Below are 13,910 nucleotides of genomic sequence, written 5' to 3'. Positions count from 1 at the left end.
AGAACAAAACGTCCTGGTGTTTATGAGGCAAGAAAGAACACAGTATTCTATGTTTTCCAGCCACATAGTACTATTTTATAGCACAATCAACTAACTATATTATAAAAAATATTATACGAATCCAATATAACTTAAAAGAAATATTATTTTTAAGTCAGTACTCTTACTCTTTAAAAACTCCTGCTCTTTCTGAAACTCTGGAAGGCATAACAGCAGCGCTCCTTTGTCGACCCTTTAACAACGTTTTTACCAGATTGGCACTGAGATATAATGAGTATAATGAGTTCAGCAGATGTTTGCTAACTGCTAATTGCTAATTTGCTAATTCTGAAGGAGCTGAGTTGACAGAGCAGCCCTTCTGAAGGAGGGCTGCTTCGTCAAAAGCTTGGAAACTGCAGCTCAGAGGAGCAACTCTGTCTCGGGTTCACCCTGATGTTTTTCACAGCTAATTGGTTGCCACAGGAGATTCAATGATTTCTCACACATACATTAAAGAGTCAAGGCAACACTCTGTTTGTTTTTATGGGGAAATGGCATTTTAACATGATGTAAAGCTGAAAAATGTTGATTTCACATAATTGTAACCTGTTGCTGTCTCCAGCTGTCAACGGGCGACAGGCGGGGTACACCTGGGCAGGTCGCCTGTCCATCACAACCACAAATACCCTGCAACTTTATTATTTATATTTTTATTTGACAAATAAATCTGATTTGTGTGGTCCCAAAAACCTTCTTGACCATTTTGACCTGCAAGGAAAAAAGTTTAGAAATCACTGCGATAGTGTGATTAATGCCTATAGTCCTTGCATGTCGACTGTAAATTTGTGGTGTTTTTTTACCAATCTATGACACCTTCTCATTTTTTTCAAAATATGCAATAAGATGAGGAAGCGTTTATCCTCAAGTCAAATTTGCTAAAATTACTTTTGAAATCAGAAGTTCATATAAACTATATAAGACACATGCTTTTTTTTCACACTGTTTGACATGAAATCAGAATAAACTTTTCATGTTTTTAGGTATATTAGGATTATCAAAATTTGTTCTATTTGCTAAATGGCGGAATAATGAAAGAGAAGATTTTTAAGGTAATTTTATTACATTCTTCAGTCAAAAGATTGAATACACTAAGATTAATATGCCCTGAACACTTTGGGACATCTGATGTCATTTCTTTGGAAGCTTCTGATAGGTTTATTGAAAACACCTGAGTTAATTAGAGATACACCTGTGGATGTAATTAAAGGCACATCTGAAACGCACTGCTTCCTTGTGCAACATCATGGGAAAGTCAACATACCAGAGCTGCATCACTATCTAGTTCTGAGTTATACATGTTCTGAAAACTAACTCTTAACTTGACTTATTGGATTCCTGGAGTGGGAAAATGATCTCAGCTTCTCCAATGTAAAGATATTCTGTCGCTCACTGTTGCACTCTAAAAAAAAAAAAGCTCAGATGATTTATTCTTTCCATCAGGGATATGGCTGTGGATAATTTTTCTCTCAAATCAACTCCAAGAAGAACAAAGATTCTTGAAATTTCTCTATGAAGGAGCCAGTAGAGTTGAGTGATTTCCTTGTTTCAGAGAAACATTTTTGTCGTTCTCTGATTAATTCTGCTACAAAGCTCTGATCACAGCAACGTGAAATGTGACCATTGTCTGTGGCTGACTCAAGAGAAGGTGCAGACAAATGGAAAGCCGGGGGGAGGGAACCAGTCCGCCTGACTGTCGCAATAATTGTTCAGATCCTCATTTTTAGACGGTTGTTCGCTTGAAGCGCCAGCTTCAAAGAAGAAGGCTGACGTAACTGATGTTACTCTGTTGGCTCCAAATGTCAGAGCAGAGATTCGACAAATGGTCTGCATTGTGTGATTTACGGGATTTGTCAAAATGAGACGTGGACTGATTTTAAATGTCACAACTTTGAGAAAACATTTAAAAGACAGAAGTCAGTAAGCAGTGTTTTAATGGGATAAACTGTTCGTGTTCTGCTTGTGTCTAACATCCAGAGGATTTGCTCTGTCAGAAGAGAGTTTGGTTTCCAAAGCAAAAGTATTATTCATAAACACACCATTCAGTTATGATCTAGCTTAACATCAAGTAAATATGTATAGCTAAAAATACAACTAATGTACCAAAGCGTTTGTAGCATCAGCTTATTGTTGCAAGGCCCGCCTCAAGAAATGCAAACACATTTTTTTTGAAGATGACTGAGGTCAGTTGGTTTCACACACTTGCAGACTCTGGTCTTCAGTCCGTCTCACACACTAAACAGATTTTGTGCAGGCTGATGGAGACTTTCCCTAGATGGGAGTTGAATGTAAAAGCAGACAGGAAATGATGTAGTGCGTTAGCTTCAGCCTCTGTGGCTATAGCTGATATTTACGCTTAATGAAACCAGGAGAGGAAGCTGAGGCAACGGAACGACAAACTTAACAACAAAAAAATACCAACATTGATCAAAGAGAAACAAACACAAGGATAAACTGAGAAACTCAAGAAAATTTACTGGCAGGATAAAACCCTAATGACAACAACAAACAACTGAAAAATGGCAAGACCATTGTAGCAATAATACAGAAATCAGAGATTATGAAAGCCACAACCCAAAACGCTGGAGGATCACGACACAAACTGAATTTTGTCGGCTCACTACGTGAACAGAATCGACTGCATATTAATATTTTAAACATAAACATCCAAACATGAATAACATTCAAAGCACATTTTAGAACATGTGCTTCCCCCCTCCAAAACAGAAGGGAAAAAAATTTAACATCACATGGTGATTGTTCCATCCCATTCTCAGGTTATTATTAACATCATCTGAGTCACACGGCAAGCAAACATGGCCTGTTGTTTATTGTCCTGTTGTTACGGGAGCTTTGACTCCGTCCGAGGCCAACGTTTGACAGTGACAGCTCGCTGCATCTATTGGATTATAGGAGGGATTTAAAACTAGGATTAAGCTCTGGATGGGAGACGGCGTGGGGGCTGCGTGGCTCTTGCATCACAGGGGTGTGTTAGGGTGTTTGTGTGTGGAGAGAAGTTTGCTTCGAGGTTACGGAGCTTAGATCGGTGGCTTTTGGCAGTCTCCGGCCCTGGCTGTCGAACATGAACCTGTTCTGCTTCATGCTGGTAAGGCTGAGCTTCTGAAGTGTTTGAAATGTTTTAAGTTAGTCGCTCGGGAGAATCTGTTTGACTCCTGTGACCTTTGAAGAGAGCCGGTCAGCTGAGGAACCTACGAGGAGTGCTGGTGATGTTGGTGTTAGAGAGAAGATTCGGTTGATTTCTGAAAAGCATCCTTCTTTGCTGTACTTCTCTTGCTGTACATGGTTAGGAATTTATGAAAATATGTTTATAGTTGCACAGACTTCCTTAACATTAAGGAAAGGAAGTTTAAGATTTGGACAGATTCTATTGAATTCTGATTATGTATTTCTATTGATCGGGGGCCAAAACATCAAATCAACCTTAGAAAAAAACAAAACATTTAAACTAAAAACTCTCATGGTGTTCTACTAGACTGGTAAAGCTGTGACACATTCATTGTTACATAACTGATACTTAAAGATTAGAAATTACTTGTTGCGATTTCTATCACAGGACTTGACGATAATAGATGAAGCAGTTATTTTTCTTTCTGCTTAACATAAGAAATTGACAGATTTTTGTAACGAAAGCCGTCCAAAAAGCAACCCTGACTTTGTAATCCTCTCTTTGTTTGAGAAATCGACATCCAGCAGCTTTCTCCTGCCTTATTCTAAACATCGATGGCTCTGGGATTACTTTTTTTTTTGTCGCCTTTAAATGTGGCAGGTCATCTCTTCAGGAACTAGTTTAGATTTTTAGAACTGAGGTTTTGTGAAATTATTACCAGAACTAACTATAACCGTAACTTACAATGGTGGAAAGCTAACAGCTCTGACTAAAACAATTCAAACAATTTGTGGATATCAAACGTCTGCACTTTTTCAGGAGACCATTGTTTGCTCATTTTACTAAGCAAAGCATCGCTGGTTGAGGCTGCCTCTTATTCATCTTAACAATTAGTTTGAAATCCCATAAAGTTGTTTATTTTGGTTCAGGATGTTATTTGTGCAAAAAACATGAAATATGGTAAATTCATGTTATGGTAACTATCATAATAGGGGATTATTGCATCGGACTTGTGTTGGTATTGAGTCTAAGACATGATGCGGATCTAATGGTGCAACTACAAAATCAATGATCAACCTTTAGCACAAGGTGGCCTGGTACAAAGTACACTTCAATACGACTTTATACTTGAACAACATGTTTGTTATGGACCACCTATGACTAGCGCAGAAGTCCAATGACGTCTTAGATCAATCTGGGAAACCCAACTATGGGTCAACATCCCTCATGATCTTATTGGTACTCAATCCCCTCCCCCCTTTTGCTGCTGAAACCTACGAATCCATCGTCTTCTTACATTTTGTCCTACAGTATTCGTCAGACTCGCGCCACCACGCAGACGGATATTAGTCTGGAATTCAGTAGACGTGTCAATCTACGTTAGATTGCATATTATAAGAGTACCCAACTGCCCAAGAGCCAACAAAGACAATTTGCATTTGAATAGTTGTCCTATTTCAGATGATAAGGACATAAAATCTGCTTGTTTTGTTTCCTTAGGATGGCTCCACTGAGAGCATCTATGAGCCAGCGAACAGCCAGACAAACAAGGACGTCTCGCCCAAGTGTCAGTGCAGTTCTGGGCATCTACGATGCAAACCTGAGTGGGGCGGCTCAGACCCGTCCATCAGCTCTGTAAGTCCATCTCCATTCTGTCTTCCCTCCACAACAAGCAGATGCTGACACTGACGTTGAACTCTGAGTAATTAATCCAGCTTTATTAAGTATAGCCCAACACTGTGGGCTTGGTTATGTAAAAAAAGATGCAATACAAAAGTCTCTGTGACACGGTCAAAGATTGTGGGAAATGTGAGGGCTAGCTCGTTGGAACAAACCTTCTGATTTGAAGTCTAGCAAGAAATTATACAAACTGTGCGACTGGTTTGAGCATTCAGCTCAATGTTTAAGACGATGCTTTATTTTTTCAAGGACAAACATCAGACAAGGACCAAACCTAAAGAAGAGGAAAGCAGGAGGTACTTCATCTGAGCTTATTAACTCTTTTTTTTTTTCCAATAATGAGTTGATTAATTAATTACTATTTGCCATTTTAGATCATGTAAGCCAATGGAGGATGAAACCTTTGGTGAGTACAAAATAATATAAGACTGCATCCTAAAAAAAAAAGAAAAGAAAAGTGCTATGCTAGCGGGATCATGTTGCTAACCCAGACCTGGGCCAAAATATCATAATCAGAAAACTTTCAGTAAATCAGATCTGATCTGTGATTAATAGATCAACAACAGAAAAGCAAGATACATTTTTTCCAATTAAATGAATACATCAAAAGTTAGAACTAAAACTATTATTTAGTGTATAAACCAAAGACACAGTAATAAAATTCAGATAAATGATGAGGACTTGATGTATAAGGAGACTATCTTTTAGTTTCTTCATTTAAAACGTACAGCAGACTCCCACAGAGTATTTGTAATAACGGGCTCAGGTGCTTTTCATTTGCTATGAGTTGCATTTAAAAGGCTTGTTTTATAAATGTGTGTGTTTGGCCTTAATTTTACCTTAAAACGTTTTCTCTGTTTTCTGAAGCTTGCAGTGAGAGTAGTGCATTAACGAGACAAGTCCGAATCAGGGATCCGGCCTCAGAAAGAACAAGGACAGATCCACCAGCTCAGGTAGAACCCACCCAGTACAAATCTCACTTTAACATAATAATCTGTTAAAATGAATTTTTACTTTACATTTTTCAAGCAACAGTCTCACATTTGGTTCCCAAACATGGTGCAGAGCATTTGAGTGCTTCCTTGTTGTTAGCGTGACTTAATAATGACCTTTTCTGCTCAAATGATCATTTTGCAAAGCTGTGCAGATGCCAGAGCGTTGTGTAATCCTGGATCCACTCGGCTGTGAGCGTCCATGATGCACATAGAGAGCTGCTACACCTGCACGCCTGGGCACCCTGTTGATCCACATGAAAGAAATGACTGAGGTCAATCTATGCTCACTGGAAAATATGTTTTCAGTATTATTTTGATTGGGAGCAAATCAGAAGTATTGCTTTTTTTTTTTTAAAAGATCATATTTTTTTTATTAATCTTCTTTATAGAAAATGTGGGTCCAGGTGCCTTTTTCTAGGATTTTTGTGTCAGAATTAGAGAGAAAAAGCCACACATGTCCCGTCCTCTGCCTGCTTAAGTCTTTTATCACCTTTAGAAATCCAGTTATTTCTGCCGGCGTTCTTTGGGATTACTGGATTTTCCTCTTGACAGCAGGGTTTGAGTGCAGCAGCTGATTTCTAATTTCACATTCACAAAAAATCTGAGCATCCGCCTGCATAAAAAAATCACATCGTTCAACACTTCATCAGTGTTTGCCTGCAGGGTTGCTTTTTTCTGAGATGTGTGCGCCGTGCTAGTTTGCAAACTCTACTTCCTGTTTATTACAGCCATACATAGAGTCGTCACCTGACGAAATGACACTTTGCATAGCCTGGTTGCTTCACTCCAAACCAGTCGATGGAAACACGCTTAATTCGCATTTCACTTTTTTAAAGTTTACCCAAAATTCTCATCAAGACTGGATGGAAACAAAGTGTCTTCATCTCATTTAACGACCCATTTTCAACCATCTAATTGCCGATATCCCTCTTTATAACCCCTTTATTGAAGTAATCATCCTTTACCATCCTTATTATATTTTATTCCTCCCACTTTTTGCCCTCACTCCACTTAACAACCCCTTATTCTATCACCTATAACCCTTATTCTGCGTTTACTTCCCCTCACACTCATTCTCCTCATCCCACTTCTTAACCATTTTCATTTCTTTCATCCTCTTGATTCTCCTTCATGATCCCTTTGCTCACCCCTCACGCTTTGTTCATTCAAAACACACGAGCATACATTATCACTCAAACACGTTAAGATCCGTTTGGAATGTATGAAACTGACTTGGAACCTGTCTGCACGATTGGATTGAATCAGTCAATCTCGTGTTGCGGATTGGTGCTACGTAAATCGACTCAAATGTATTTAATTGCAACTGTTTCCGTCATTTATCCACTTTTGTGAAGTGTTGTTGGGTTTGTGTGTGAGTTTCAAACATGTCTAAGCTGAACGGATGCTTTGTTTCTAACTGCAGCCTGGTGACTCTGCGGAAACCACAGGACGACTGAAAAAGCTCCAAAAACTGGTTCACATAAAGAATGGCCATCAGACTGATGGCGTTAAAGACTCATGCACAACCAAGAAACATGGTGAGTCACTGTAGGTTTGTCTCTGTTCTGTGATCCGAGTTAAAGTGGTGAATAATAATAATTTCTGCTTATATTTAGATTGCTTGGCAGAAGGGGTGAGACACGACAGCACGGTGCTAACCTGCATCGGCCTTTCGAGAAGGACGGAGAAGAGCTCCTCTAGAGCCACTGCAGCGTCACACCCGCTTCAGCTGCATCAGAACGCTAGGAGTCTCCATGGATACCCGACCGAAGGACGGTTCTGGAGCCCAAAGACGGGGCGTCGCAGGCAGAAGACGTTTGAGTGTCCGCACGCTCGCCACCAGACTCCTCGGGAACTGTGCGCCTACGACGGCAACGTCTCGTCCCCGCCCTGGAGCTCGGAGTGGAATCGGTTTGAGAGTCTGATCCGGGAGCTGGACCGGAAACAGTCGGATCTGTCTCTGTCGCGGATGATCCGGTCCCTCACAGATCTGCAGCTGTCACAAAGCAACGTGAGATAAGGACACACAACAACATCTTCTGACAAAAACGTATTTTTTCACTATGTTGGGTGATTATGAGTTAAGTTAAAATTTCTTCCATGCACATTTGAGAAATTCTTGGATCTCCCATGGCAACCACTCAGCTGTGCAAAAATGCCTTTGAGGTGCAGTTCTTTCTCTGAGCTGCAGCTTCCAAGCTTCCAAGCAGCCCTCTCCCATGTCTCCTCCACTCAGCTCCTTCAGACTAGCCAGCGGCAATTAGCACCCACCTGGTGGAACTGTGCATCTGCTGAGCTCATTATAGGAGCTGCTTCTCAGTGCAAAGCTGATAAAAATGTTGATAAATTGTTAAGAGAGGAGTGATGTTGTGACGACTTCCTGAAGGCAGAATGTCAGAAAGAGCAGAGGCCTCATTCTTCTCAAATTTCTTTTGTCATATTTGATATACGTCGCATTTGTTTAACAATTGAAGTTAACATAGTTACTTGATTGTGCTATAAAATTTAAGTCTGGATGACTTATGTTGTATGCAGACATCTGGTTTCAAGGGACGAGAAAAATAAAAATTCATTATTTTTGAAGATAAGTGCAGATGTTCGGTCCCCTCCCCCCCACGACCACAGACGCATTTCTGCGTACAGACTTCCTATCTATTATTGCATGGCTAACGGGGTTTAACCTAATTCTGCATCGTCGTCACAGACAGGGAATGATCACGGCCCGTTTATGTTGTAGGGTCATACCGAGAATAAAAAGCATGTCCATCTGTCACCACAATACACATATTTAATCCCTCTATTACCCAAGCAGTTGGTTCTGCTTGAGTGATTTGTTGCCATCTGACAACAAGGGGCTCAAACGAATCCAGGTTAATGGCTCCAGAATCCCAAACTCCTCAATCTGACTTAAAAAGTGCAACCAGGAAAGCAACTTGCTGAAAACTAAAATCCGTTTGCGGCGGTTTCTCTCGGTTTAAAACGTGCTTTATTTCCAGGGAAAGCAGGAGACCACAGAGCTGAAGCTGCAGGAGAGGGAGACGGAGACAGGAAGCGACTCAAAGGACATCGACGCCTCGCCAGAGGAAACCCGGGCAGCTCTCGTTGTAAGTTATGCATCAAACAAAGGCGTAATTTTGCTGCAGCTCACGCATCAAACACCTGGGACACAGCTGGCAGCAGCACACCTGCAACGCCAAACTCTTCTGGACTTTTTGTTTTGTGGGTCATGCTGTAGTGAGAGGACACAACTGAACTCATGATGAACTAATACCAGGATGTAGGCATGTCGATACGTCAGCAGTCTCAGACTTCAGTCCTCGGGGGCCGGAGTCCTGCAGCTTTTACTTTTGTTCCTCGTCCTACGCCATGTGTGTCAAACTCAAGGCCAGGGGGCCAAATCTGGCCTGCCGCAACTTTTACGTGGCCCTCTAAACTCCGAATTACATCAACAAGTTCCTCCGGTTTTTCACAAATCGGCAAAATTCACACAAAATCAGTAGTTCCCCACATTTTTTTCTGATTTTACTGCAAATTTTTCTCAAAATTGGTCGAAAACATCGTGTTTAAGTCAGTGCTGCCTCAGCTTTATTTGATGTCAAGTAATCGATACGGCAAGTAATAATAAAAAGTCACTTTTAATATCACACATTAACGCAAATATTGTAGAAATTCCTTGCAAACATTTCTAAATGAGCAAAATCTGTAATTTTGAAAGCAAAAAAAACAACACTAAAGCAATCACGATATCCTGTAGAGACTGATCAACGTTCAATATTATTTAATTTTAAGAAACACTTCTTGAATGCTGAAGCAAACAGCTATATATGAATATTTTAACAGTTCGATGGGTTTTATCTATACATTCTGGCACAACCAGCCCTTTAAGAACATTCAGATTTTTGATTTGGCCCAAAATGAAAATGAGTTTGACATCCCTGTCCTACACACTTGAATTAAATGTCTAAACTACTTCACCGCCATCAGCTAATATTGGAGCCAGATGTGCTGAAGCAGAGAGACACCTAAAAGGACTGAAGCTTGAAACCACTGTTGACAGATATTTAGAACAGTGACCCAAATGTCACTGTTGGGTCACACAGTGCGATCACACTGGCCACCATTTGTGGTTTGTACAGAAACAGGAAGCAGGAAAGTGAAAGCCGTCCACAGGTAGTCAGGGATTTCACTCAGAGCAAACCTCTTTGGTGTTGACTATAAAAAGCAAGCCAGCGTTTACAGGATTATGCGTATTGCTTGCCAGAGCAGTTGCGCGTCTCAGAAAAGAACAGGATTTAAACTACGTCGTCACACTAGGAATTAAATTGCACCTTGGTGCTCTGATGGAGCTTATCGACTTGCTTTGTTCTGGCTGGTTTTTTTTGTTTGTTTTTTTAGCTCCAGATGGTAGGAGCTCCTACATGGTAGGAGGAGCATGGAGACTGCAGGAGCTAAATCACACACACTACAAGGCAGAGCAGATAAGGAGCAAGATAAAAATGCAACTACTGTTATTTTTACTCCACAGAGCAGAGACGTGCAGAACGATGAGGCAGCGAAGAGGGAGGCCAGCCACAGAGGGACATGTGCTAAAGGACGCAGACGGTCCAGGAACTCCCTGGAAAGCCTCTACAGCCTGAAGAGTGGACAGAGCTCCTCCAGTAAGACATAACTCATGAAATCCCTGCTTATTCACGGCAGTAGTAAAGGACTGAACTTGTATAGCACAGTATTTCTCCACTATAAGTCACATTCACCCATTCACACAGATGCACTATCTTGGTGGGTAACTTGGGATTCAGTATCTTACGTTGGCATTGCCACATGTTCAAGTATCCTATGAGCCACAGACAGTCCTTACTGACATTTCTATCTGCAGCTCAAGCCACTATGTGTGTAGTGACTCTTATCCTGTGTGCTTCAGGTGGTGTCACCAGTGGGTCAAACTGCTCCAGTAACAGAGAGAGTCTGAGGTTGGAGGACGATCTGACATTCACACGGCAGTTCTGCTGCCGAGCGAGAGTTCATACGGAGTTTGTTCCAAGTCCGTACGACACGGAGTCGCTCACACTCAAGGTATACGAGTCCTGGAGGAGACTGGAAATAGTTCCTCCAAATGAAACCTGAGCTTACCTTGTTGTTGTGTAAAATAGACTTTTTTTTCTTTTAGCTTTTCATCATTTTATAATGTTATTCCCTCGTCAAAAATATACCTGGAGTGTTGCTTTGATTCTCTCATGTTTGACAAATCTTGTAATTTCCCATGGCAACCGTGGAGATTACACGGTGTGCTAAACAATTGGGGGGACAGAGTGCAGGCCTCAAAGACGAAGCTGGACGACGAAGCTTCAGAGCAGCACTCGCCCCCATTCAGCTCCTTCAGACTAGCCAGCAGCAATTAGCAAACACCTGGTTAAACTGCGCATCAGCTGAGGTCATTATACGAGCTATTGCATGCTGGTAAAAAGGTAATTAGAGGAGCAACGTTGTAATGACTTCCTGGAGGCGGAGCTTTAGAAAGAGGGTAGATTCTTAAAGAGACAGAGGCCCAATTTCAAGGCATTAAATTACAAAGTCTAATTTATTTTAAGTCATGTTTAATCCATCCATCCATCCATTTTCTTCCACTTTATCCGGGGTCGGGTCGTGGGGGAAGGAGCTTCAGAAGGGAGGCCCAGACTTCCCTCTCCCCGGCCACTTGTTCCAGCTCCTGTGAAAACCCATTTCGGCCGCTTGTATCCGCGATCTCGTTCTTTCGGTCATGACCCAAAGCTCATGACCATAGATGAGGGTGGGAATGTAGATCGACCGGTAAATCGAGAGCTTCGCTTTTTGGCTTAGCTCTCTTCACCACGACGGACCGGTACAGCGCCCGCTTCACGGCAGACGCTGCGCCAATCCGCCTGTTGATCTTCCGCTCCCTTCTTCCCCCATTTGTGAACAAGATCCCGAGATGCTTAAACTCCTCCACTTGGGGCAGGACATCCCCCCCTGACCCGGAGAAGGCACTCTGCCCTTTTCCGGCTCAAGACCATGGCCTCGGATTTGGAGGCACTGATGTCCATTAAACTGATGTTTAATATACAGTATATAGCATTTTTATAACAACTCAAGGTAACATTGTTACTTGATTGTTCTATAATTTGAAACTATGTTCCAAGAAAATACACAATGCTGCCCCTTTAAAGAAAGAGTTAAAGGATTTTTAAAAATCTCTCAGTATTTTGGCATGTAACAGATGGAAATAATTTTGGTAATCCTCACTCACTCACAGTGAGGAAAAAAAAAAGGTTGCGTCTTTTCATAGAGTGTACATATGATTTAAGCCGTAACTTTACAACTATTATTTGGGGGATTTAATAAAACTGGTTTACTGAAACTGAGAGGAACTTGTTTGCAGGTGGGAGATGTGATTGATGTCATCGCCAAGCCCCCGATGGGAACATGGACCGGCTCGCTGAACGGTCAAACAGGAAACTTCAAGTTCATCTACGTGGACGTGCTCACACACACCTCTAGCACGGCCCTGCATGAGGTGAGCCAGAAATCAACAGTGCAGGAGGCGTTAAGGCGCCTCGGTGTAGAGGTGCAGCTCTTCCTCTTTAATATGACGCCTCTGTGTTCATCGGGACACGTTGACTTAAACTCTAAACCGTGCTTTTTGCCTCATCAGGAATACGCCTCGTCCCTGCAGCGCGGCGGTTACCAAACAGTAGATGACCTGATGGAGCTGAACGTGACTCAGCCGGAGCGCAGAGAACGTCTGCTGACCGCCGTTAACTCCCTGCAGCTACTGCACTGTAAGCACCAGACCGGTGTAGCTCAGAGAACAGACTTTAAAATACTCCTGTTAGTTTATAAATCACTGAATGGCTTAGCACCAAAATGTGTTTTAAGATCTGCTGTTGTTGTATCGACCTTCCAGACCTCTCGGGAGAAGAGCATTCAGCTTCTATGCACCACAGATCTGGAGTCAACTTCCAGGAAACTAGAAAACAGTTGAAATATTCTTTAAATCTAGACTAAAACCCCACCTGTTTACTGCTGCCTTTGAACCACAATTAATGTATCAATGACCAACGGATTTGTTGTGCATTGATGAGTTTTACGATTGTTCACTATGTCAGTGTTTCCCAACCCTGGTCCTCAAGCCACTCTGCCCTGCATGTTTTAGGTATTTCCTTGCTTCAGTCCAGCTGATTTCAGTTGATGACCTTGCGGATAACAGGCATTTGTTGAACTGCAGTCAGTTGAATCAGGCACATTAAAGCAGGGGAGCCTCTAAAACATGTAGGACAGTGTGCCTTGAGGACCAGGGTTGGGAAACACTGATGTGTTCATTATGTTTTCATGTTAAGCACTTTGAACTGCCTCGTTGCTCAATAAACTTGATTGATCTGAGCATCATTCAGGAAGATTGTGAATGCAAATATTCTGCAGCAAAACATGAAACAAAACAAAACAACAACAAAAAACAAATACTGGGGTTCTAGAAAGGGAATCGGGACGAGGGGCATTCCAGCGTAAGTAGAGGTGAAGCCAAAGCTAAAGAGGTGAAAGTTAACAGGATAACCTCGGAGAGGTTTCTGAGAATAGAGCGGAACAAATGAGGGCAGATAGGCTCTTCCTCCAATCACAGCAGTACACGATTTCTTCTTATCTACCCGCCTCTCTGATCACACGCTCCATCCGACCAAAACCTGCTTCCCTGCCTTCTAGCCGACAGCCTGGCGGAGGATGAATCCAGTCCGGAACCGGAGAGGTCCAGTGAAGACGTGAAGAGCCGTCCCAGAGACTCGGGCTGCGTCATGACGGAGGACACAGCCTCGTTTTCTCTCTGAATGCGCTGCACGGCCCGACGTAAACGTGCTGTGACGGGGAATCGCTTCCTTTTGCTAATGTTCAAGTCCTCACACGTTTTTTTTTCTTTTCACACGAGTTTGTCCTGTAGCTCGATTTGTTTTCTGAAATAAAGATTTGATGAACACGTTTTCTCACTGATATCATTACAGGTGAGCTGCTGTGGAGCGTTTACGAGCAATCAACATCTTACTCTCTGTGGTTTTACTTAATGG

General features: G+C 42.0%; 1 protein-coding gene across 1 annotated transcript; it reads left to right on the top strand.

Annotated features, from left to right (window-relative positions):
• Nucleotides 1-2,844: 2,844 nt before the first annotated feature.
• samsn1b (SAM domain, SH3 domain and nuclear localisation signals 1b) lies at nt 2,845-13,816 on the top strand. Its single transcript, XM_032575676.1, has 13 exons — nt 2,845-3,142; nt 4,664-4,798; nt 5,093-5,139; nt 5,218-5,249; nt 5,711-5,796; nt 7,262-7,376; nt 7,455-7,849; nt 8,835-8,942; nt 10,364-10,496; nt 10,760-10,911; nt 12,236-12,370; nt 12,509-12,635; nt 13,555-13,816. The coding sequence occupies exons 1-13, from the start codon at nt 3,119-3,121 to the stop codon at nt 13,674-13,676; spliced, it is 1,611 nt and encodes a 536-aa protein (XP_032431567.1). The 5' UTR covers nt 2,845-3,118; the 3' UTR covers nt 13,677-13,816.
• The last annotated feature ends 94 nt before the right edge of the window (nt 13,817-13,910 follow it).

This window comes from Xiphophorus hellerii, chromosome 11, assembly GCF_003331165.1.
Source record: "Xiphophorus hellerii strain 12219 chromosome 11, Xiphophorus_hellerii-4.1, whole genome shotgun sequence".
NCBI lineage: Eukaryota > Metazoa > Chordata > Actinopteri > Cyprinodontiformes > Poeciliidae > Xiphophorus > Xiphophorus hellerii.
Note: the sequence above shows the minus strand (reverse complement) of the source record. Positions and strands in the feature narration are given on the sequence as shown.